Source organism: Miscanthus floridulus, chromosome 1 (assembly GCF_019320115.1).
Source record: "Miscanthus floridulus cultivar M001 chromosome 1, ASM1932011v1, whole genome shotgun sequence".
NCBI classification, from domain to species: domain Eukaryota; kingdom Viridiplantae; phylum Streptophyta; class Magnoliopsida; order Poales; family Poaceae; genus Miscanthus; species Miscanthus floridulus.
This window is the reverse complement of record NC_089580.1, coordinates 104,042,699-104,069,637: the sequence shown is the minus strand read 5'-3', so window position 1 is coordinate 104,069,637 and position 26,939 is coordinate 104,042,699. Positions and strand designations below refer to the sequence as shown.

Below are 26,939 nucleotides of genomic sequence, written 5' to 3'. Positions count from 1 at the left end.
TAACTGAACATGATCTACATGAAGATGAATGATTCTATGGAACTAAAAGTATAACATGATTTATAACAACTGTTTCATAGGGCGAAGGTGCAAATGACTATTGATCATGTTGCTCCCGGCCCTCCATAAGGACTTATCTGTCGGTAAAAGCTGGGACTGACAGTGCAACCGGGAGAGTCATATGGCTCTGACTTTAGCTCAGTAATAGGACCTTTTCTAGCTAGTTAGAGGTTACCTTTTTGGCATAAATGGGGCTTGCCACGTTGGGTATAGGGCTGCCTCTGTTCCTATGTGTATAGCCGCGATGGATATGTGCCATAGGAAAGGGGGGTTCCTACATCTGCCTGCCAAGGAAACCTAGCGGCCCTAACTTGTTAGAGAAACCTATGAAATGGCTTCATAGTGTACCCTGCCCGCTCACCTTGGCAGTGACATGGGAGTAATTAACCCGGGCATATGGGAATCACGACTCGCGGTGAATGTGCACCACCTCTGCAGAGGGTAACAAACTATTATAACAGCCGTGCTCACGATCACGAGCGGCCCGGAAAACTCACAGAATAACTGGATACTTGTTGTTGATCATTTAAGTTGTTCTATGATGATATATGGTACACTTGACCCTGATATATGTTCTTATGGGATTAAATGGGAGCTTAAGCATAATTTGATAATATCTGATAATAAAAGCTTGTCGTACTAAAAATGCTAACTGCAGTAAACTAGAGTCAACCTTTTGAGCTTCATAACCCCATGTTAACTTGTTAAGTACGGGATGTACTTACGCTTGTTTATTTTCTTTATTTGGATAAAAATCCCGGATGGGTAACAGATGACAACGGGTACGAGGAATTCCCTGAGGATTTTTAGGCTTGTGGTCAACCAGTTGACATTCCCTGTGATGAAGCCCCACGAGAGAGTTATCTTTTTATATTCCGCTGTGTGATGTAAGACTATGTTATATTATGAATTTGATGTAAGAGACACCGTGATGATACTTTATGTAATTTGTCTGCTTGTGTGTGTGAATGATCCCTGGGCATACACGAGTTTTGTGTATTCAATTTTATCCTTAAAATTGGGTGTGACAAATTGGTATCAGAGCCGTGTTGACTGTAGAACGCAAGCCTAGTTAGAAAACGATCATTTTAGCATTTTTGCTCCTCTGGTTTCTTGCTTACTGTCTTATTCTTGTTATTTTATTAAAACATTTATGCTTTTCATACCTTAATCTATTATATAAAATTGTTGATTCTAATTCTATCTCACTTTAAATCTATAGATGTCTCATAACCCGAAGACTGCTCGCCTCAGCACTGCTGGCTATCATGCCCTATTCACCCTCACATGCTCCATAGGCGGAGAAAGAGATTGTGATCACCTCCGACGACGAGGAGATGGCTACCCCGACGCCTGCACCTGCTCCTACTCCAGCTGTCGCACCAGTCTATCCTATCGTAACTTCACCTGAGGAGTCGACGGCTACTTCCCCTACACCTGCACCATCCCCAGCTGTCCCCGTGGTGGATGAGGAGATAGGCTGGAAGTGCAAGTACTACTTTAAGCGAGCCCCAAAGATGGCCTACTACCACACCCTCCTCACTCACGTGCTGGACGACTACTACCCCGACCTGCATGCCTCCATCAGCTACCACTGTGTAGAGTACCAGCATCCATGGGAGGCTACCTTCTGGAAGGTAGAGCTGGTGGTCACCGCTTGGAACGACGTCAAGAATGGACATGAGGTGGAGACTGTCCACCGTGCCCCTGCCAGGAGGACCCATGCCTTGGATGGCATGGAGGATGCAACACAGGACGCCTACATCCACTACCATGGTCGTCGCTTTGAGGCCATGAGGGAGGATCGCTTCAGGTTCCTTCCTCGCAATGATCATGAGGGTGTTTGGTAGGTCTTGGCTCCACCAGAGAGTGACCCAACTCTAGAAGCGACGGTGCAGCATGTCCACGCTATGTAGGGGGTGGATGAGGAAGTCAAAGGAGAACTGCGTGCATCCCAGAGGACTGAGAGACGCCTCCAGAAGCAAGTGGATGAACTTCGAGCTCAACTTGGGCAGCCATCAATCTACAAGAAGCGCCGGTCCTTCACCATGATTGACACCGCTCCATAGGTGTTAGGTGCCTTGATGTAGATTACCACGTCGTTAGTTCGTGTTTCATATTTAGTCTTGTTTGGTCTTGTGAACTTGGATGATTAGATGTTCTAATTTGTGAACTTGGTTGATTTGGTATTTGTTTGATTGCTGGAAGTTTGTGGGCATGTCCACAACTTCCTTAGATTGGAACCTTAAGTTTAGAATGAAATCTTAATGCAGATGTTTCGCTTTATCTTATCTCTGTTGTGCTGATTTCTAGAGCAGCCTATGTTCTTTATCTGGTATCTCGAAATCTGGACTGTCAAAAATTCTGAAATTTTTGTGGAGATAACTAGACTTCTGTATCTTTCAAATGTCTCTGGAATCACGTCAATAGCTGTTCAGATTTGTGAGATCTAGCTGTCACAAGTTGATGTTCCTGCGTAGTCTGGAACCCAGAACAGATTCGGTTTAGCTCTACTTTTGACCATGTGTGTGTCAGAATCTGTAAAAGTGATCTACATAAAAGTTGTAGCTGATCTCCTAAGCTTTCTAACAATTCTTAGTACACCTCTGTTGGATCTCTGAAACTCGAGTTATAACAGTTTTACTGAACTGCTGAATTTGAATCTTGTTCAGAAAATTCTCAGCATTGTTTCTTATCTTTTGTAAGCTCTCTATAATTGGAAAATCTCTAAATTTTGTGCATTTGTTGGAAAATAGATGGCCGCAAGAGGAGGAAGAGGCAGAGGCCGTGGTCGTGGACGTGATGCCCTCATAAATCCACCACCACCGCCACCTGTGACCATGAAACAAATATTGGGAATGCAAGCGCAGCTGATGTAAGCTATGATGCAGCGCTTGGACAATAAACCTGCAAGAGAACCACCGCCTGTTCAGGTCAGAGATAAGCATGGAGAGTTTATGAAGGGTCATCCATCGGTGTTCACTCATGCTTTAGACCCTATGGAGGCAGATGATTGGCGGCGTGCTGTAGAGAAACAACTTAACATAGCACAATACAACGATCTGGAGAAGGTGTTGTATGCTTCTGGTCAACTCCAGGGAGCAGCTCAGGATTGGTGGGATTCTTTCCAGTACGGACGTCCCAACAATGCTCCTGCTATCACCTGGCAGGAATTCAAGGACAATTTCTGGTCTTATCATATCCCTGATGGACTCGTGAAATTGAAGCAGGAGGAATTCAGGTCCCTCAAACAAGGATCCATGACTGTGGCGGAGTATCATGACAAGTTTGCTCAACTGTCACGCTATGCTCCAAATGATGTGGCTGAGGACAAGGATAAGCAACGCTGTTTCCTCAAGGGACTCTATGATGGACTATAGCTTCAACTGATGTCCAACACCTACCCCAACTTTTAGTCATTAGTGAACCGCGCTATTGTGATTGATGATAAGCGCAAAGAGATGGAAGCCAAGAAGAGGAGGCTTCAAGGGCAAGCTTCTGGAAGTAATACCCGCCCGCGTGCCTATCCCCAGCAGGGTTTCCAGCAAAGGAATCAAGGATCATCTAACCAGGGAAACCGTGGTCAGTATCCTCAATGGAATTAGTTCCAGCAACGCCCTCAGTACCAGCAACAGTATGGTAATTAGCGTCCCCCGCAACAGACTGGCAATCCGGCAACACGCCAGGGACCATCCAACAATGCTCCTATGAAGAGTGGTGCACCCAATAACCCCAATGCTTGCTACTGCTACGGAGAAGTAGGACACTATGCCCATCAGTGTCCTAAGAAGTAGAACCAACAAGCACCTTAGAACCAGACTGGCAATCAGAAGTTCAATGCCCGACCACCTCACACTGTGAAGGTGAACTATGTGTCATCTGATGCTGCTCAAGAGACGCCAGAGGTTATGTTGGGTATGTTCAGCGTCAACTCTATCTCTGCTATAATACTTTTTGATTCTGGTGCTTCGCATTCTTTTATTTCCTAAGCTTTTGTTAGAATGCATAGCATACCTTTGTGTGCCATGAAAAACCCCATACTAGTAAATTCACCGGGAGGTAGTATGCCCTCTTCATATTGGAGTCCCTCAACTAGCATTTCCTTAAGGGGGGTAGACTTCAAAGTGAAACCAATTATATTGAGAACAACAGGAATTGATCTTATTCTGGGAATGGATTGGATGAAACAACACCGGGCAGTGATTCAGTGTCAGGAGAAATCTGTGGTTGTGACATCACTCAATGGAGATAGAATCTATGTGGAAGTGGTAGTGCAAGCTCAGCCTACAGCCACAGTGAACCAGCTAGATAGTGAAGCCAATGAACAAGATCGTGTCGTGGAGGAGTTCCCGGATGTCTTCCCCGATGACTTGCCAGGTATGCCACCTGACCGAGACATTGAATTCATTATTGAATTATTACCTGGAACTACACCAATAGCTAAACGTCCATATAGAATGGGAGTTAATGAATTAGAAGAGCTTAAGAAACAACTAAAAGAGTTGTAAGAAAAAGGTTTCATACACCCCAGTTCTTCCCCATGGGGGGCACCTGTGATCTTTGTGGATAAGAAGGATGGTAGTCAACGGATGTGTGTGGATTACCGTTCACTTAATGAGGTTACAATCAAGAATAAATACCCTTTGCCTAGGATTGATGATTTGTTTGATCAGTTGAGAGGAGCCCATGTGTTCTCCAAGATTGATCTCCGCTCGGGTTACCATCAGCTTAAGATACGAAACTCAGACATACCCAAGACAGCATTCACTACACGGTATGGATTATATGAGTACACCGTTATATCTTTTGGATTGACTAATGCACCTGCATACTTCATGTATCTGATGAATAAGGTGTTCATGGAGTTTCTGGATAAATTTGTGGTGGTATTCATAGATGACATACTAATATTCTCCAAGACTGAAGAAGAACATGCTGAACATATAAGGTTGGTCTTGCAAAAGCTTAGAGAGCATAAGTTGTATGCTAAGCGAAGCAAGTGTGAGTTTTGGTTGAAGGAAGTCTCTTTTCTAGGTCATGTTGTCTCCAATGGTGGAATAGCAGTGGATCCAGGCAAAGTGCAAGATGTATTGAATTAGAAACCACCAACAACTGTAAGTGAGATTCGAAGCTTTTTGGGATTGGCTGGATACTACAGAAGGTTCATTGAAGGTTTTTCCAAGCTAGCTAAGCCTATGACAGCTCTGTTGAAAAAGAATGCTAAGTATGCATGGTCGGATAAATGCCAGGCAAACTTTGATGAGCTAAAGAAGAGATTGACTACAGCTCCAGTATTAATTTTACTCGATTTAAGCAAGAACTTCTCTATATATTGTGATGCATCCTGTTTGGGCCTTAGATGTGTGCTTATGCAAGAAGGAAGGGTGGTGGCATAAGCATCTAGACAACTAAGGAAGCATGAGTTGAATTACCCTACTCATGACTTAGAATTGGCAGCTGTGGTTCATGCTTTGAAGATCTGGAGACATTATCTAATTGGACATAAGAGTGATATCTATACTAATCATAAGAGTTTGAAGTATATCTTTACCCAATCAGATCTGAATATGAGACAACGTCGTTGGTTGGAATTGATCAAAGACTATGATTTGAAAGTGCATTATCACCCAGGAAAGGCAAACGTCATAGCTGATGCACTTAGCAGAAAGAGCTATGCCAATGGACTTCAGATGACATCTATGTCAGCAGAGTTGTGTGCTGAAATGGAGTATCTCAATTTGAGTTTTGTCACTAATGCAATGGAATTAGTGATAGAGCCTACTTTGGAACAAGAGATACGCAAAGGTCAATTGGAGGATGAAAAACTTAAGGAGATAGCAGAGAATGTAGTGCTTAGAAAGGCACCCGGATTCAGAATGGATGAGAATGGCACTCTTTGGTTCAGAAAAAGGATATGTGTACCTGAAGTGAAGGCTATCCGTGATGCAATTCTGCAAGAGGCCCATGAGTCTGCTTATTCTATACATCCTGGAAGTACCAAGATGTATTTGGATCTCAAGGAGAAGTATTGGTGGTATGGTTTGAAGAGAGATGTGGCAGAGTATTTGGCTTTGTGTGACACTTGTCAAAGAGTGAAAGCTGAGTATCAAAGACCTGCAGGGTTACTACAACCAATGAAGATTCCTGAATGGAAATGGGAAGAAGTTGGTATGGATTTTATAGTAGGATTGTCCCACACTCAAAGAGGTTATGATTCAATATGGGTAATAGTGGATCGACTCACCAAGGTTGCCCACTTTTTACCAGTCAAGACTACCTATACAGGTGCAAGACTAGCAGAATTATACATGGAAAGAATAGTGTGCTTACATGGTGTTCCCAAGAAAATTGTGTCAGATAGAGGCACTCAGTTTACATCGCAATTCTGGCATAAAGTACATAGATCTTTGGGGACAAAGTTGAATTTTAGTTCTGCTTACCACCCGCAAACTGATGGACAGACTGAAAGGATCAACCAGATTTTGGAAGATATGTTGAGAGCTTGTGCACTACAGTATGGTGATAGTTGGGATAAGAGTCTGCCATACGCAGAGTTCTCGTACAACAACAGTTATCAGAAGAGTCTCAAGATGGCACCTTTCGAGGCGCTGTATGGACGTAAATGCAGAATGCCTTTGTTCTGAAATCAGACTGGAGAAACTCAAGTGTTTGGACCCGATGTCCTTAGAGATGTGGAAGAATAAGTGAGAATGATTAGAGACAATTTGAGAGTGGCTCAGTCCCGACAGAAGAGTTACGCTGATACTCGTAGAAGAGAGCTGACTTTCGAAGTTGGTGATTATGTGTATTTGAAGGTGTCGTCAATGAGAAGTGTGAAAAGATTCAATATGAAGGGAAAGTTAGCACCAAGGTATATTGGACCTTTTAAGATCCAAGAGAGACGTGGAGAAGTAGCTTATCAATTAGAACTGCCTGAGAGTTTGTCAGGTGTGCACGACGTGTTCCATGTTTCCCAATTGAAAAAGTGTTTGAGGGTACCAGAAGAGCAGATTCCTTTAGAAGAACTCGTTGTCAAGGAAGATATTACTTATGAAGAGTATCCGATAAAGATCTTGGAAACCGTCGAAAGAGTTACAAGAAGCCGAACTATAAAGATGTGCAAGGTGCAGTGGAATCGATATATAGAGGATGAGGCTACTTGGGAAAGAGAAGATGATCTGAGAAAGTCTTACCCACAACTATTTGAGTAAGCAATCACCCGAATCTCGAGGACGAGATTCATCTTAAGGGGGTAGAATTGTAACACCCTAATTTTGCATTTTCTAAAAAAATAGTCAAATTGATTTATTTAAGCAATTTATGTGAGCATTCAAACATAGGAAAGTAATAATTTTTATAAAACTAAAATCAAATATAAGATTAGCTACAAGTGATGCATACATGCTGCTGCATATTATTTTGTGAATGTTTGGTATTGATCAAAATTTTCAAAGAGAATTGAAATTTGAATTTAAAATGCTTTTGGAAAATTTGTTTGGAAAAAAGAAAAAAGAAAATTCTTTCTTTTCTCCTTCCCCCTCTCTTCCTTGATTTTTGGCCCAGCCCCGCTCCGGCCCAGCGACCGTGCCAACCTAGCTCCACGCCGACCCAAGTCGCGCGCGCCGCTGGAAACCGCCGCTCCTCCCTTTCCCCAGCCGCTGACCGCCTGGGCCCGCTTGTCAGCTCCCCCACCTTCTTCCCGCAACCGCAGCCTCGGTCAAGCCGCTGCAGCAACCGACGCCCCGCTCCACGCGCGTCGTGGGAGCGCCCTTCCCCCGTGCCTCGGCCTCTACAAAACGGAGCCCACGCCTGAGCTGCCCCCTGCTGCCGCTCCCCGCTCCGTTTTTCGCTCTCGCTCACGCCTCGGAGCCCGCAACCGGCGCACGAAGAAGTTCTGAAGACCGTCGTCCGCCGTCCGCGTCGCCGTCTTCCCCGAGCCGTCTCCGACCCTGATTTTCCCCGCTGTGAGCCTCCCCATGCTCCCCTCTCTCTCCCCGACCTTTTACTTTGGTGTTTGGTGACTTGTATGGCCGTTTTGCGTGCGGCCGGGAAGCTCTTGGCCGCCATCCATGGCGACTGCCGCCATGGCCGCACCCTCCGGCCACCTCTTTGGCCTAGACGTGTTAGTCTGCTCCCCCTCTCTCATCCGGTGGCTTCGGGTCATCGAATCATGAACCAAAGCCCCCTAACCGTGCTCACCGGCGAGCTCCATGTCGCCGGCAATGGCAGCCCTACCACGAAAGCTACTGTTCCGGCCACCCCTTCTTCTCTCTCCCCCAGATTTGATTCTAGCCGTCCATTTTCAGATCTGCGGCCAGGATTAGAAGTTACCCCTTCGCGGGTAAATTAGCTAAAGAGACCCTGAGCTTTTCTAAGTCCTAACCCGCAGTCCAAAGCGCATTTCCCCGAGTACGCATTCTCGTTTTGAAAGCGTAAAGTTCACTGTTTTAGTTCAAAGTACGCTTTCAGTATTTACAAAAATGCCATTTGAACTGTTTTGCTTATAAAATCGTCGTTTTAGCTCCGAATTGATCTGTTCAAATCACATTAGCTTCGTAATTTCATAATCTACATGTTAGAACCACTGTTAGTCAAGTTTGGAACTTTTAAATTTCATGGTTAGATTTAATTAAATATATTGCTATAGGAAATCCCGTTTAAATCATAACTTTCGCATTTTAGCTCTGTTTTTCGTGAACTTCGCGTTGACGTGATCGTAGCGAGACGTAGATTATTTTCACAAACATTTTATTTTGTTTTCTATACTGTTGGTGTACTGTTCTAATGATAGGAATATTTGCTTTGCATGAATGCTTTTGGAATGTTGTATGTTGCCGTGTTGGTCGCGTTCAGACGGTGAGGAGAACGTTGGAGACCAAGAATTCTTCGACGACCAGCAAAACCAGCAAGAGTTTGTGAACCAAGGCAAGTATAGCATGGGCCTACCTTGATGTCCTATTTCACTTTAATCAATTACTCATGTGCATGTGTCTAATTTTGATAACCCTAAGGACATTCCAGACATTTGATGACTTGTTCCCTTGACTCCTATGGGGTAATTACATATGGGTAGATTGCTAGTGCTCTAACTGAACATGATCTATATGAAGATGAATGATTCTATGGAACTAAAAGTATAACATGATTTATAACAACTGTTCCATAGGGCGAAGGTGCAAATGACTATTGATCATGTTGCTCCCGGCCCTCCATAAGGACTTATCTATCGGTAAAAGCTGGGACTGACAGTGCAACCGGAAGAGTCATATGGCTCTGACTTTAGCTCAATAATAGGACCTTTTCTAGCTAGTTAGAGGATACCTTTTTGGCGCAAATGGGGCTTGCCACGTTGGGTATAGGGCTGCCTATGTTCCTATGTGTATAGCCGCGATGGATATGTGCCATAGGAAAGGGGGTTCCTACATCTGCCTGCCAAGGAAACCTAGCGGCCCTAACTTGTTAGAGAAACCTATGAAATGGCTTCATAGTGTACCCTGCCCGCTCACCTTGGCAGTGACATGGGAGTAATTAACCCGGGCATATGGGAATCACGACTCGCGGTGAATGTGCACCACCTCTGCAGAGGGTAACAAACTGTTATAACAGCCGTGCTCACGATCACGAGCGGCCCGGAAAACTCACAGAATAACTGGATACTTGTTGTTGATCATTTAAGTTGTTCTATGATGATATACAGTACACTTGACCCTGATATATGTTCTAATGGGATTAAATGGGAGCTTAAGCATAATTTGATAATATCTGATAATAAAAACTTATCGTACTAAAAATGCTAACTGCAGTAAACCAGAGTCAACCTTTTGAGCTTCATAACCCCATGTTAACTTGTTAAGTACGGGATGTACTTACGCTTGTTTATTTTCTTTATTTGGATAAAAATCCCGGATGGGTAACAGATGACAACGGGTACGAGGAATTCCCTGAGGATTTTTAGGCTTGTGGTCAACCAGTTGACATTCCCTGTGATGAAGCCCCACGAGAGAGTTATCTTTTTATATTCCGCTTTGTGATGTAAGACTATGTTATATTATGAATTTGATGTAAGAGACACCGTGATGATACTTTATGTAATTTGTCAGCTTGTGTGTGTGAATGATCCCTGGGCATACACGAGTTTTGTGTATTCAATTTTATTTTTAAAATTGGGTGTGACAGGTTAGAGCAGCACAGAGCGGCTTCCATGGGGCTGTTGTATGATGAACAGAAATACTTAAAGCAAAGCACATGGTCTCTCTCTCCCTCGCTCGATTCTGCCCAAATTTCATTCGGTGTGGTTGCTGAGAATTTTTTTTTTTGACGAGAAACAATTTATTTATTCAATAGCATCTAGCTGTTAGCACAGTTACAGAGTCAACTGTTACAGATTGCAGTGCATCCTGAACTGGTCGCCGGTTGACATGATTTGTGTTTGAACAAACACATGAAACATTTGGAGGCAAATACCTCATATCTAGAAGCGCCTGTCTAGCTAGAGAATCAGCAGTTTGATTTTGGCTCCTTGTTATCTTGAAGGTCGATGTGCTTCTGTATTGCGTGTAGTCGATGAAGTGCTGAGTGAGGTATTTGATTCTCCAGTCTGGTGGGTTGGAGTGATCATTGGCATTGAAGAAGGATACAAGCTCCTGACTGTCAGATAGAAACTTTGTGTGGTGTAACTGTAACCGGTCCGTGACCGCTGCACCAAGTGCCATGGCTGCTGCCTCAGCCATTAGGACCGAGGTGGAATCAGTCATGGAAGCCTTGATGTAAATGTTCTGAGATGGATGGACCTGTGTATTGATAATGAGCACTCCAAGGCCAGCATTTTTTGTTGGCAGAGCGGTTTGGTCAGGCAAAGTTGATGCATCTGTGTCGCATCTGGATCCTTGCAAGGTTCCCGGAAGTTGGACAGTGAATCTGTCCGTGTAGTTCAGACCGGGCCTGTGCGTCGGTTGCCGATAAAGATGGCAACGGCCCCGATATCCGATACCGGATGGGTATTTGATCCATTAGGAGACGGGGATGGAATCATATCTTTACTCGTGGGCATCTAAATGGGAAAGAATCCATACCCGACGGGTATAGTGGGTACGGGAACGTTCCCTGTTTACCCGTCCCCGTTACCCGTTGGGGAACCCGACTATTTGAGCTGTCATGCGAGTATTAGGCCCAAAGAAACTCAACATAGGTATTTTGGTCCAAATCTGAACAGTCATATATATAGTTTGTGTGTTCTATGAACCATCGTTTAATTTTTTCTCACCATCTCCGCCAGCAGCACAAGCACGCCTATCTCACGAGCGCTCGTGCCCCTCGCTTTCTCAGTTCGGTCTCTCTGCCACCTTTGCTCGTCCTCCTCGCAACCTCGCTCCTTCTCCTCGGCATCTCCGAGACTCCGACACTTATACCCGGGTGAAGAAGAAACGTCTCCGATTGCAAAGCTGCGACCCCAAGTGTCCTTGTTTATCGGGTATGCAGTACCCATCGGGTATCTGTTACCCGACCGATACCCGACGGGTATGGGGATGGGCAATAATCTATACCCGAGACAGTTAATAGGGATGGAGACGGGATGAATTCTCCGTAGCGGGGAAGAGAACGTTCCGACGATACCCGACGGGTATATCCCCGTTGCCATCCTTAGTTGCCGAGATGTTGTGGCTGTGCTAGATTCTTGCAAGGTTCCCGGAAGTTGGACAGTGAATCTGTCTGTGCAGTTCAGGCCGGGCCTGTTGCCGAGATGTTGTGGCTATGCCGGCTCCTGCAATTGACGGATTCATACCTTGGCTGCCGGAGGCAACATTGCTGTATGCATGATCCGTACCCACGTGGCTGTTGTTATTTGTAATTGGTTGTACTCCTGTAGGAACGTAAGATGTACTTTGGACTGAATTTGTACGGAGGCAGTGCGAGCGCACTTGTGTCTTTGTTGTCGGTGCTGCTCTTGCGTAGGAGTTGTAGCAATGGTGTTCGCATCATTATCTTCTTTCGGTGTTGAGGCCTTGTTAACAAGTTTCAAAAAGTGCTACAGTAGTTATCATATCGAATCTTGCGATATGTGTATGGAGCATTAAATGTAGATGAAAAAAAATTAATTGCACAGTTTGATTAGAAATCGCGAGATGAACGTTTTGAGCCTAATTAGTCCATGATTGAATACTAATTGCCAAATAAAAACGAAAGTGTTACACTACCCAAATTCCCAAATTTCACCCAACTAAGCACAGCCTGAGAATAATTATTCAAAGGAGACCGGCTACTACGGTGTGTGGGCCTTTTTTTGGCGACTTGCGGTGTGTGGGCCTTGTGGATGTCACAAAATGGCAGATGCCATGCAAAGGGATCCCAACTCTTGTCCTACAACTAAAAAGAACAAAGCGTAGATATTTTTTGGTGCGATATTCGTTCATTGTCCTGCTCGCCGCCCGTGCGATCTTTGTCCGCGCACCCTACGCCCGTCTCCCTAAGGAAAGAAACACCCACCCTGCTCCCGTGCCCGCCCGCAGCAGGCCGCGCCACCGCCGCCCGCGCACACCCGCAACAGGTTGCGCCGCCGCCGCACGAGCACCATCGTCGCCCGCACCCGCCCGCGTCTGGGCGCGCCGCCGGCGGCCACGTAGAGCTAGGGAACCCGTCTATCCTTCTTGGTGGCTCCGTGCGTTGCTCCTCGACGTCCTCGCTCTCCATCTTTCTCTCGCGCGCGAGGGCATGGGCGCACGCCTGCACCTGCACGGGTGCACGGGAGGTCCCATGCAGGCTTCTCCGATCCCCAACAAGTCGGCAGCAGTGGATCCCAAGCGGCCTCCCATGCTTTCCGTGCCTATGCTGAGCGAGTCTCCTGTCGTGCGGAAGAAAGAAACGACGCCGCTGCCGCTAGCGCACCGCCGCCGCCGCTGCCACCATTCCCGCGTGTGCTCCTTGAACGCCGGTTGCAGATCCAGGTGCTCCTCCTCCAGATCCCGTCTCCATCTCCTCCATATCATCTTCTTGTCATTCCCCTTCACTTTCCCTTCCCTTTCTTGATTCAATTTGATGGTTCCAGTGCAGGATGCATCCGTCGAGCTTTGATTCAGATTCGAGTGCAGGGCACGGCTTCTTCGTGAGGTAAACATGGGCGATACATGGAACTCCTGCTTTCCCCCTCCTCGCCAAACCCTTTTTCAGTAATATTCATGTTTATTGAAGAGATGTACACGGGTACTGCTGGATAGTAAATGCGTTAGTGTTTGAGGAATCCATCATCATCAGACCATTAGATGTACACAGATGGCCTCCATCATCGTCAGACCATTAGATGTACACAGATGGCCTCTTGTTGTCACCATGATAAGAGTTTTTTGTCCTATCGTTTTCCTGCCTCCATCATCGTCAGACCATTAGATGTACTCAGATGGCCTCTTGTTGTCACCATGATAAGATTTTTTTGTCCTATCGTTTTCCTTCTAAAGATCTCTGCCAGTGGAATGCACAATGAATCTCCAATAATCCCTTGGTTAAGAGTGAGTATATATTCCTAGGTCTAATACCATCTTGTACTTTTAAAACCAACCAATGGTTGTAACACGAAACACATGTTGTGTTATTATTATTTTATTATTTACCTGACATGTCCTGTGCCAATTTACCTGACATGATCCATTTGTACTTCTAAAACCAACTTATGGTTGTAACATTCTAACACTTCCTTGTAGGTGACTCTGGAATGAAATGATCTCCATTCGGCTTAGTTGATGCTTTTGTAGAGATTGAAGATGTTCTAACACTCATGAAGATGTACTGTTTCTATCAATATATTGATTTCATGTACTGTTTCTTATCTTATTCATCTCAAAATGCACTTCTGAAAAATCAGCAAATCCAGAAAAGTTTAATTTCAATTCCTTGGTTCCGATGCAAATGCATCTGTATTTGTCTTACAATCTCGAGCCATAAGTAACATGTATTGCTGACCTTGCTACATGACTCTATTTAATTTTAGAAAAGGCAAGCCAAGTTATGTAATGATTAGTATCTTGAGTCAAATGAATTAAAAAGGCAAGCCAAGTTGTCTAATGTTTAGTATCTCGAGGCATTTATATTCCGATGGCCTTACTTTCAATTTAATCATTAATAGTTCAGTAAAAAAAGTTTTAGAAATAACGTATTGATTTTTCACCATGACTTCTTCCTGATTTTTCAAAAGATCTGAACTACTAAATAAATTTTGTAGTATACTGTGTCTAAATGTCTATTGTCTATGATTGTTTCTGGTTATTTTTTACTGGCGCTCTTTGGTATCTTCATTGTAGAACCGTAAAGATAAATTTTGTCTTTTACTATTTGCTGGACCTGACAGATTCTTGTTTTACTGGGTACAATGCTTTTTACTGAAACAAAACTCTCGGTTATTTTTTAAAAAAAAACTCTTCTGTGATTAATATGTTCTTTTTACTTCTGTATTCTGCCTGTTCGTTAAACTTAAGTCCTTTTGCTACTAGATACATTAGAATATTTTATTGGCCTTGCTAAAAGATGTTTGTTCCTGCATTTCATACTTTGATAGTCATTTGTTTTTATGATACCGATTTGGTGTAGCTGCACAAAGAATATATTTGTCCCTGCAGTATATAGTCATCTTATATTCTTGTTTATTCTGTTAGATGGGCTTGCCTGATCAAAGAATATAATATTTGATAATGCAGCTATATATCTTTTATAACTAAAAAGAATAAAGTGTGGATATTTTTTGATGCGCCATTTGTTTTTGGGTCTGCCTCTTCCACCCCCTGCAATACCATGGCTCCGTCATACGCCGAGAAGGAAGGTGGGATCGTGCAGCGTGTTCGGCTGGTCAGCTTCGGCTGGCTGACTGGCCTTTTTTTTTTTGTGATTTTCTCTCTCCAAATTCGAGCATAATCAGTGGTTTCCTAGCTACTACAGTAGCAATTTAACGCCAGCAGAACACTTCCGTGGATTGTCGTTCCCTTCCTTGCGCCTCCGCGGTTCCGTGCGAAGATAAGGAAGGTGGGATCGCAATCAACGGCGAGGCGCAGCGTGGGGGCGCGGCTTGGGGGTTTCGAGCGTCCGGCGGCGTGCGGCGCTCGGCCGCTCGAGCATGGTGCCTGGCGTGCGGCCGTGTGCTCGTTGCGCCGCGGCGCTGCCTTCTCCCGTCCTGCATTCCTCCCAGGGCTTCGAGCGTGCGACGACATCCGTCGCTCGGCCGCTCAGTCACGGTGGCCGGCGTGCGGCGGCCGGACGGCGCTCCGGCCGGTGCAGTGGGCGGAGGAGCAGTCCTCCGGCCGGAGCGGACGCTGTGGTCATGCCACCATGGTCGGACCACCGCACCGGCAAGCGGCAACCATCGCGCGGACGACGAGCGGGACGACCTCCACGTGCTCGCTTCCTGCGACGGCCTCGCTCGTCATCCTCCTTGCCGGCGGCGGCCTCCAGATCTTCAACCCGGCGACCCGCCAGCGCGCTCCCCTCACGCTGCTCCACGGCGCCGCCTGCATTTCTGCGCTTTACCCTCATTGGCCATCCGGATCGTACCGAGTGCGGTGCTGCTTCAAGAGAGTCGAGGATGGCCACGCCGTGTGCAGGTTTTCTCTCTGCTGCCGGTACTGGATCGAGAAGGTGAAGTGCTCATCCTTTCTGACAGAGGGGAATCAGGCATCCTGTGGCAACATCTGTATCACATGTTAATTTGATTCCCATACTAATTCTCTATACAATTTTATTAGTATAATCACTGTTTTTCCTATACTATTTTTCTTATTACTAGACTCTGTTAACAGATAGTTCTGACCGATGCCATGGCAGTGATCAGATGAAGGTTTAGGTTGGCGAGATGTGATGAAGGATCTCTGTGGGCTATAAATGATTGAGATTGTGTGTCAACATTCGGTCTTTGGTGGGTTTTTCTTTGAGGTTGGATGCTAAGGCAAGATGGAAAAATAGCACACAAGTAACAAATCTTTCAGGTTCTTTATGTATTGATGACAGTTTGGTACGTACAGGTATACAACTTGAGTGTCCTCTCACCTTCGGTAATATCTTGTTATTGTACTTTTTTATCACATAGTGCTTTATTCCCATCGGTACATATCACTACAAGTGGTGCTTATTGGATTTAAGGGGCTTTGAAGTTTGAAAATATATGCTAATGAAACTGGTTTCATGGATGTCCGGGTCAAGTAATATTGTGTTTATCATTCCTCTAAAACTGGTTTCATGGATGTAGACTGCAGAGCGATGTAAAAATTGGTAGATTTTTTTGGAGAAGTTTCTTATTCGTGGTACAAAGATCTTACTCTCTACGCAAATCAAGAATAGTGTTTAGATTTCTGCTAGATAAGAGTAAATTGCTTCCATATCTGCAGACATGTTTTGTCTGGGATTGGGACTTGGCTCTGTTTTAGTTTTGTATGACATGCTAGGTAATTCTCGTTTGTTTCAGTTTTGTGTGACATGCTAGGTAATTCTCGGTTTATTGTACAAATCTGACATGTTTTTTATCTTTGACTTTTTACTGATTAGTAAGAGGGAGCAGTGCATTTTTCTCATATGTATTCCTGGAAGAGGCAAGCGAGTTACATAAGCCAAAATAGCCTATTTTGTAAATAGGTAATTCATGGTATTTTTTGGATTTCCTGACCAATGATAGTAACCGCTCTTTATTCCAGATAGTTGCCAATAGGACCACATGTTCTAATAATGAATATTTTTTGTACTTATCTAATTGACTGTTTTTCTCATGAAACTGTCCTCATAGTTTGAGTGGTAAAAAGATGGCTGAGTAGACTGACATGGAATGACAGAGTCCACCTCTGAATCCTGACTAAAAACATGGCCACTGCATAACCAGTGCAACTACCAGAACTCAAGATCTGCAGTGACAACAATCGTTCTTGGTCAGCAACAGTGGACCCCTCCAGCTAGGTTAGGCAGCGGCACTTATGACTTAATTTCATTGTTGTTGAGAATGCAGCTTTCAAGCTCTAGGTTGCCAATGCATCTGTGAGTAGGACTGACTAGGACATGTTCTTAAAGGTGACCTGAGTTCCTTAGTGTCGAATAGATTAGCAGTTCAGTACGAAACATAGATTATTACTCTTGGGATTCCTGAACAAGAATTTTTTTTTGCATCATGCTTTTCTAGATAATACTGTGAATCTGCCTCCTAGATAATATCTGGCCCCTGTGAAGAGGCGCCGACCATGATTCAACCAAGATGGCTGTCATATCTTCTTTGGTTCCCAGCAAATCATCTACATCCTCTTAGATCAATATACTTTACATTATGTTTGAGATCCTGAAGGTTTCATTACTGTTTCTCTGATGAAATGGATGGAATTATCTTACTATTGTAATACCCATCGACCATTCAGCTTGATTAGGCGATTTTGGTTACCATTGTATTGTTTGTAGACAACTATGTGAGTTGTATATTGATGTCTTCGGGATCATTATTTGGTCATTCTTAATGCAAAGTTTTTGCATCGCCGTTGTATGAATAGACTATTGGTACATTCACCAGCAAGAATCAATTTCATTGTACATGTCAAGGATAACTAATATCTGATCCAGTGATGTCAAATTTTTAATTTGCACGAGGCTTGTGCTAATTTCTCTTGAATATGACAAATGGATTTTGTATGGAACATGTGTGAAGCTAAAGCACAGAGTTATCGTTGTATTTCGAAGTGAGAAAACAATAAACAAATATCATTTTAACGTTGATATTTAATTTTTACATTATTGTTATTTTATCGTACAATCTATGTGTTTTTAATATAAAAGTTTTACTGTCTCGTGGCAACGCACGGGCACGCTACCTACTACAGTTATAAAAAAAAAGTGGCACGAGATACAGTCGCTGGACACTCGTGCAAGGAATTCTGGTTAGACATCAAGTAGCACAAATCCAGGAGAATGGAAATCACTAGAGATAGGGTGGATGACAGTAACTTCTGGGTGGACCATTTGAGGCTGAAAAACATCTGGGTTGTCATGGTTGAAAAGTAGAATGGCTTCCTCTTTGTCCTACAGCCTGAACTAGAAATCAGTTGACAAGTACACTGGAAATCTGGACTATTGTAAAATCAGACATGTGATTGTGCCCAAAGTTAGGCCGTGTTTGGTTGCTGCTTGTAAAATCTGGACTATTGTAATTTTTTTGTCACATCGAATGTTTGACACATGTATGGAGTATTAAATATAGACTAATTACGAAACTAATTGCACAACTTGCGACTAATTTGCGAGACGAATCTTTTAAGTCTAATTAGTCCATGATTTGACAACGTGGTGCTGCAGTAAACATGTGCTAATGACATATTAATTAGGTTTAAAAAATCGTCTCGTAAATTAGCCTTCATCTATATAATTGGTTTTGTAATTAATCTATATTTAATGCTCATTATTAGTATCTAAACATTTGATGTGACATAAATTTTAGGAGTGACTAAAGAACCAAACACTCCCTTGTGGATACCAGAAGTCAACTCAGAGTAGAAATCTCTCCAATACAGGCAAAGAAGACCTTCTACTGGAGTTTGGACTTTGTTTTGTGCGAGGAGATGCACACTCAGCTGCTCATCTCTGATATGAACCCGCTAGGGTGAATCTTGATCTTTCGATGAGAGAAGGTGGATAACTCGATTTGGAGATGGAGATGACGTTCATGGGCCGACTACAACCATCCAAGGATGCTGCGTCTTTGCAACCGATACACCACCTCCAATGGCCGTCGTGATCTTGTGGAGCACAATCAACCAAACCATTAGGGTAATTCCTACAAGCAATCGAGGAACAAGCAAGAACAAGTAGAACAAGCAACTCAATTGCAAATATGGAGGTGAAAAACCAATCTAAACTAACAAAGTTCGGGTTCTGAATCAAGTAGAACGGATGATCTAGTCAACGTACGCGTCTACAAGAAAGTAGCAATGGCTAAACTTTCAACAAAACAAAACCTAACAGTTCTTGGTGGCGGCTAAGGGGTATATGAAGGTGAAAGGACAACCACCAGGGTGTTGGAGTCGTGCTCCAACCCTAGGACGTGTCCTTAATGGACCCGACTTGATACATAGCCCATCGGGCCAAAATAAGGCGACGCAGCACCTTTGACAGAAAACCTCTCGGTAGTAATTTGATCATTGCGGCCATCTCAGACATGATATAGATATGAGTCCGAATCCATATGAAAGTAGACTTCATAAGGATTCCATGGAGTACTTGAACGCCCAAAATGGAGTCCGGATCAGGTCGTGGCGGCCGTCGCAAGTTAGCACAATGTTGCAGTCCGAATCCGGCCCCAAAACGTGTTGGATTTGATCTCTTTCTTTCCTTGGGCCAAAAGTGACGTGGTGTCTAGGTGGAAGACGTTGGGAATACTTGTACTTGGCTCCAATCAACTTCTTTGGTCCTCCATGCCTTCCATGTGTCTTTAACACTCTTTTTGATACATGCATGTATTTCTAAAAATGACAATGAACACACATCATGGTGCAGCATGAATTCATCAAATGTATCAAATACAATCATGGTAAAGGATTGTTTCACCTGTGAATAAAAAGTTGCTAATGTGGTTGTATCCGGATAGGTGATGTCCTCATCAATCTCTGCGCAAAAGAGGCCAATTGTCTCTCTTAGGCCAATATTGATGGCAGCTTCCCAAGAGTTTCATGAGCATTAAATAAGCTGGTGTGGCATAATATTGATACAGACAAATATGATAAAAGTTGCATGGGATAAAATAAGTTTGATAGGGATGAAACTTGTCTACATTGTTTCCAAAACATTTGGAAACAGTGAGATAAAACTCCCACTGACACTGACCTTAGTACGTGACTCTGGGCTTTGATTGTGGACTTGAATGGTGACTGTAATACTGCTAATCAATGTATAATAAGTTCCGTAGGGTCGAAAGGAAAATACAAACCTTTCCTCTTAGGTTTGAAGATTCAGCCATCATTTCAAGGGAACCCACATCTTAGCCAAAACGCATGGGCTCTGCATCACAAAGATGGACAGCAAGTAGACTCTTCTGTTGATGATGAGCTCAAGTGATAGACTCAAAGATGTTTGAATCAGATCCTCAAGTAATGTGCTCCCAAATTAGTCATTTCTCCTATCATCTCAGGCCGAAGCGATACCCCAAGGCTGCAACTTCTTACACATGTTTTCCCCTCTGCTAGGCTCTTCTGTTGAATCAGTTTGGTATCCTTCCCTTGCAAGCTGCAAGCACAATATTCATCCCTTTGTACTTGCTGCCACAATAATGCCTCCGACAATGTCAATGGCTGCCGCCAAGAAGAGAGAAAAGAAGGATGCTGCAAGCAAGAGAGAAAAGGGAACTAAACTGAATTTCAATCTGGTAATGTCAAACCTACGATGAGGACGAAAGCAGGAAGCAGCCCACATCTTTGACAGCCGGAATTTCCTGAGTAGCCATCAGATGGGTCTAAGCAGTTGGCGTCTTGGCGAGATGGTACCAGTGGGGTTAAAAAAAATAAAGCAAAGATGATGTAGCACGCAACGGAATCGATGAAGCGAACATTGGAGGGCAGCAGCACCAACAGGGCAACTTAGGACAGCAAGCTGCCACATCACGGGTGTTGTTCCCACCTCAGCCTTCGCCATCATCGTCATCGGATCACAATCCAAAGGTACCATCACAAATCTTAATCTTCCTCGGGACAAAAGCATTACCTGCTCATGTTCCAAACCACATGTCCACATGTATGTTTTTTCATCAGTACTCAGCAATTCACCCAAGGAAATGGGGATTTGGCAAGTTGCACCCAAATCAAAGTGTACCAAGATGCCATGTGAAAGGATGGGATTTGGCAAGTTGCACCCAAATCAAAGTGTACCAAGATGCCATGTGAAAGAATGCAGCAATTCTCCACCAAAAAAACGGTGTTGCGTTCAAAAGAGTATATATACTTGTGAAAAAGATGGCAAAAACTAGAAAAAAGCACCGGATCCTCTGATATACTGCTAGAGAATTAGAAGTCACTGACACGAGGGCCCACAGCTTAACATGGCCCACGTGCCAGTGACTTCCGATTCCATGCTTGTCCAAGAAAGGACGGGGACTGGGGGGACGGGGAATGAATCAAAATCAATCATGCTTGTCCGAACCACCAAATCAGGTGACGAAGAATTGAGCAACATGATAAAGACTAGTGTTTGCTCAATTTTACATGCCGAGTACAATCTTAATCCTTCTCTCTCACACACACTAACACAACGATCCCTAAATCAGGTGACCATCGACATCAACAAGAAGACGAACAACGCAACACCAAAGGAAAAGGGAAACCTGAAATTGTCCTAACAAAATTCGGTGGCCTAAGAGCCACCAGCAACAATTCGCCGAATCATGGCGGCGGGAAATTACCAACGGAAGATAGGCAGCCAAGCTCGCGGTTCGTCGTTTCAGCGGTGCGCCGTGACGAGCGTCTCGATGAAGCGCAGGCCGTCGAACCGCGGCGCGAACCGGTCCCCGCGGCGACCGCCACTATGACTGTTCTCCCTCGACACCGACGACGATTCCTGGGGTAAAACAGGCGCGGATCGTAGCAATTAGCCAACCCTGATTCCATTCCACGATCCTTTCTCGGAAAGTAAATCGAGACGACGGAAGCGCTAAATCGCGCCAAACGTGACAAGGGAGACCAAGAATCCTTGATCCGTGGGAGACGCACCTCGTGGACCTCGTCGTCTTGGTGCTGCCGGGAGAGCACCAGCCCGTCGCACCTTCCAACGGTCGCGGCAGGGGCGGCCACCGGAGCAGACGCGTTGCAGTCGCAGGCGAGGAGCTCGGCGCCAGACGCCGCCGCGACGGCCGCGGCGGAAGCCATGGCGGCTGCCAGCCCCCACTTCATCTCTCCACCTGCGGCGTGCGGCAGTCGGCGGTCGGCGGCGGCGAAGCGAATCGCCTGTGGTCGGCGACTGGCAGAGTCCCCGGACGGCCGGCTGACGAGGCTAGTCCACGCGTCAAAGCGCAGGGCCAGGTGTGAACACGTGGGGAGCGCGCGCTTGCTGGCGACGAGTACGGGGGATGGAGGTTGGGAGGAGCGGCGGCGTGGGGTCGCGTATATAGGGGAAGGCAGCAAGGGTGGGCCGGATTTGGCGCGCGGGATTTAACCCGATTGGAATTTCTCGTTTCAGTGGCGACCCGCCAGCGAGTGGAGGTAGGGGATGGATCGCGCGAGATTGGACGGCATCGATCGTCGTGTCATCGTGTGAGTCAGTCATGAGTGCGGCGTAGTATTGGCCAGTCGCCCGGGGGCGGTCAACGCCTCCACCACGCCGTGTACATCGTCCTGTTGACGTGGCGCTGCCAGTGCCAAGAAACAGGGCACCCAGACGCGACCATGCGTGCTACCTCGGCAGGCAAGGCAAGGACAAGATACAGCGCTGACTTGTGCATGCAGTCAAGCGAGATCAGCGGATGACGTGTATGGGCTTCATTTTCCATGATGGAACTTGAGGAAATTTTGCAATGCAATTGTCCTGATAAAACTTGTTTTAAGACGAGATCAAAGATTGTGGCAGGATCTTTGGCTCCATTAGGTATTGTGCGTAGTTCATGGACGTCCTAAGAGGAATCTACCAGGTGCCTCAACCCTAATCTATACCTTACCCTTATTCCTATACTCATCTATGTGATCCCACAATGTGCCACGTCACCTGCTTTCCGTGGCCCTACGATCTCCCATCGACGCCCAGCGAAACGCTGTCTCAAGCTTCCAGGACATCCCCGCCCCCCTTTGTATCCCCCGCGCTGCTACGGAGACAAGAAACAAAAAAGGGGCAATTATGTATTTGGCACTGGAACAAATCAGTCTTCTTTATTTAGCACTAAAAATTTTGAACTTTCTTATTTGGCATCGAGTTAAAAATTTCTTCTGTAAATAGCACTACCGTCCATTTAGTACATCCATCCGTCAGTTGACTGCGTTGACCCTGTCACGTTTCTTTCGAAAGTACCAAAATGCCCCTCTATACTCGCTCGTGGCCGGCGGCTCGTCTCCTGCCCAGGAGCTCGCGGAGGCGCGGAGGCCTCTCGCGCCGCGCCGGACTCGGCAGATCGATGCCGCGCACCGACGAGCGGCGCCCCGGTGTGCTACGCCTCCGGCGAGCTGCGACCCCCGACGAGCTACTCCATTCCCCCCTTCTCCTTTTTCTTCCCCACGCCGCCGGTTCTTCTTCGAGTCACTTCCGACGCACACCCACGAGCATCGAGCGGTGGCGCCCGCCCCGAAGACCGTGGTCGCGTGCTCGCCGGCGGCCTCGTCCGCGCCCGCGCTCCCGCGTGGCGCACGGGTCGTGTCTGCGCGTGGCCTCGGCGGCGTTCGCGCTGCAGGTGCTCTGCATGGCCCCAACGGCGTCTGCGTCTAGTGCTGTAGGTGCTCTGGAGGCCGAGCTGCTCGCGCTCCACGGCCACGTCGCGCGTGCCCCTGCGGCAGCGCGTGGTCCCGGCGACCGCGTGTGGCTCCGATGGCTGCGCCCGCTCGCTCTCCGGTCGCGGCGGCGCTCGCTAGCCCTGGCGGCAGCGGCGTCCGCTCTCGCGCGCAGCAGACCTGTGTTCGGGAGCAAATCTTGTCCTTGCACATGGTAGGCCACAAATGGCACGTGAAGATGTGATAAACTACCTTTTTCCGATCTCTTCCACCTCTTGCCCTCGATAGAGAAGAAAAAAAAACAGCTTCCTCTATGAAGCTATTTTGAAAAAAAAAGATGTTTTAAAAAAACAGCTTAACGATAACTCACGAAGCTGTACCGGCCACATCATCCATCACTTACGATGCAACTTCCTCCTCTGTTCTTTGCACGGCAAAAGAATTGAATCACGGATCGACATATGGATGATGCCTACATGCATCCTTGATCTGTGGCCGAGACAAAAGGAAGAGTGAGAGACATAATCTGTATCTGATATTACCAATTTGAAATTTATTAATTATTTATTTGTAGTCTTCAATTATCAAAAATCTACATTTTAGTTCAAAGTATATTTATGATATTTATGATTTTCTTATTTAACAATCTATCTATTTTTTTTCCTATTTAGCACCATGGAGTTTTGCTATAATCAAGGGTAGGGATCAAAACGGTACGGATATTTTTCGACCGTATTCGAAACCGAATCCGTTTAGAGGGGTTGAGATCTGTCTGTATCCAAGTCCGGATATCCAACATCCGATACCGTATCCGTATCTGAATTCTCAAATCGCATATTTATGATGTCGATATCCAATCGTATCCTATCCGACATAGTTGACACTATCCGTATTCGAATCCGAATCCGGACAGAAATATGAAAACAAATGTAATATCGGTGATATCCGTCCGTATCCGATCCGTTTTCATCCCTAATCAAGGGCATGTATGTCATTTTGTTAGCCACTTGACACCGTTACTGGTCTAAATGGACGGCAGTGCCATTTACGAAAGAAAATTTCAACTCGATGCTAGATAAGAAAGTTCAAATTTTCTAGTGCCAAATATGAAAGACCGATTTGTTTTAGTGCCAAATTCATGGTTCTCTCAACAAAAAAAGGCACGCTCTTGCCGTACCCACGCCGCTGCGCCGCACTGCGCTTCTGCTGCCCCCGCCGCTGCAGCCTCGACGACCTCACCGCGTAGGGCGCACCCGATCCCCTCCACTTCTCCCTGCCTCTCTCCGTCTCGCCTCCCTCCTCTAGCTCCCTAGTCTGCGTGGCGCGACCCCGACGGCGCTCGAGAGGTGCGAACGGACCCCGGCGTGCCAAACACTGCTTCTCTGAGTTCATGGCGCCGTTGCCCAGGGACAAGGACGCGGCACTCCGGCGGAAGCTAAGCGTCGTCTCCGTGTTCGCCGACCCGGTGTACTAGGCGCACACCACCAGGTCCTGCGACTTCCTGCAGCAGACGACGGCCGTCAAGATCCATGACTCAGCTGCCGCTGGCTATAACAACCCAAAAATCCATACACCAAAAATACCAACTACAAAATTTTTCTCAAAAACTCTCATGTGTCGATAAGTGTCATGTATAGAAACCCAACCAAAGAGATGCATTAGGTCTAACCCCAACCCAAGTCAACACATAAGCATGGCATGCCATATGTTAAATCATGTTTATTTAAATGCTGACAAAAGAAACATAGCATACATGGTTAACTAAAATGGTGATTTGGATTTTCATCTGTTTTATGTAATGCCTAAAAACTCCTTTAAAGAAGCACACCATAAAGTAATTATTACTCAAACCAAAGAATAAATGTTTAAAAATGAAACTATTTCCATTTGTGTATAACAAAACTACACCTATTTTTGTTATACAAAATAGCTAAATAAATTCCTAATATATATATAAAAGAATGTTGTGGCCCTCATATCTAAAACTCCAATGAATTAGGTACACCAACTTGGAATTCAAAGTTCAAACCAAATTTGAATTCAAACAATGGAGAAGAAAAACAAAACAGAAAGAAAAAGAAAAGAAGAAAAAGGCCTCATAGCCCAGCTTCACGCGCAGGTCGGCCCAACCCGCACGACCAAACTACCGACCCAGCCCTCCACTTCTCCCCCTCCGCTGGCCCACGCGCGGCTGCAAGCAGGCCTGGCCTGACCGCGCACGGCCCACGCAGCCAGCCCGCACGCCGCTCACGCCCGCACGCCGCTCACACCTCACCTGCAGCCGCTGCCACACGGGCCCCACACGTCAGCCACCCCCCAGCCACAGTGTCATCTTCCTCCCCCACGCCGATCACTCCTCCGACCAAGCCCCGACCGGCGTGGCAGGTGCGGGCCAGGGGGTCACGCGAATCTCCTGGCCTTGTCCCCTTGGCGCCGCACCCACGCAACCACGCGTGGGCCGTTGGATGCAATGCACACACCTCCGATCGCCCCTCGATCTCCATCCGCCGTTCACCGAGCTCCATGGCCGAGCTTCGGCTATAAAAGCCCCGGCCCCGGGTGCCCTAGAGCTCTCCCATCGCCCCACCGCCACTTTGTGGCCATCCACTGCGCACCCGAGCCAAGAGAGAAGAGGGATAGAGGAAGAAGGAGCGCCCGACGTTGCCGGTGTCGCCAAAGCGAAGGCTGTCGCCTCGATCAACCACGTCGACGTTGCTGCTTGGCACGGCATGGCCTCGTCTCGACATGGCCATGACCCTCCGCTGCATCGCCTAGCCTCACCGAGCACTGCGCGGTGAGCACCTTGCTGAGACCTCTCCCCAGCCAACCGGCACGAGCTCGCCGCCATTTGAGACCCTGCCGATGCCTCTGTGCACGCGGCCAGCCACCACCGGAGGCCGCTAGGGCAGCACTAGAGCACCACTGTGCCCGCAATAGCCTCGTGAAGCTCACACGCACCACCGAGTCGCCTCTCCGAGGCCATAGCCACCTCACCGACGCCGCCGTCATGCCCATAAGATCGCCGCCATGGCCGGCACACTACGGGACCCCGCACACCACGTTAACCCCACCAACGAGGACACTGAGGCTCGGCGGAGCTTTCACCCGCATCAATCGCACACCAGCGTCGCTGGCGAGGCTCACCGGGCGCTTACCGCCGGCGTGTAAGCCGCCGTGGGAAAAGCAGAGTAAAGGGGGTGAGATGGGCAGCGCAGCCCTACGCTCGGTCCACCGTGAACCAGGCGAAGGAGACAGTAGTGTGGACACGGTCCACCACAGACTGTGTCTGCGGTCCATGGACCGTGAACGCCAATCTACCATGAACCACACGGTGCGGGCCGCACGGTAGACGAAGCCCAATGGAGGCCCATGGCAACGACGTGGCAGCACCACAGCATGCCACGTGTCCAGGTTGGCCCGACCCAGACTGGCCCAACCCGAGCCCGCCAGGGCCCGTTTGAGACCCAGTCCGAGTTGACCGTTGAC

The 26,939-nt window shown here is 46.5% G+C and overlaps 1 protein-coding gene across 3 annotated transcripts; it reads right to left on the bottom strand.

Annotated features, from left to right (window-relative positions):
• Nucleotides 1–18,896: 18,896 nt before the first annotated feature.
• On the bottom strand, nt 18,897–22,184 carry LOC136538285 (uncharacterized). Of its 3 annotated transcripts, XR_010779278.1 has the most exons (4): nt 21,753–22,184; nt 21,446–21,600; nt 19,879–20,372; nt 18,897–19,661 (listed from the first exon to the last, which is right to left on the bottom strand). XR_010779278.1 is itself a non-coding variant. In XM_066530276.1 (3 exons), exons 1-2 carry the CDS (start codon nt 21,930–21,932, stop codon nt 21,484–21,486), a joined length of 297 nt encoding a protein of 98 aa, XP_066386373.1. In that variant the 5' UTR covers nt 21,933–22,184; the 3' UTR covers nt 18,897–19,661; nt 21,446–21,483. The 3 variants fall into 3 exon arrangements, 2 of the variants coding, with proteins under 2 accessions (XP_066386373.1, XP_066386364.1); XM_066530276.1 differs by lacking the exon at nt 19,879–20,372; XM_066530267.1 differs by lacking the exon at nt 18,897–19,661 and having other exon boundaries at nt 19,669–20,372.
• Nucleotides 22,185–26,939: the final 4,755 nt, after the last annotated feature.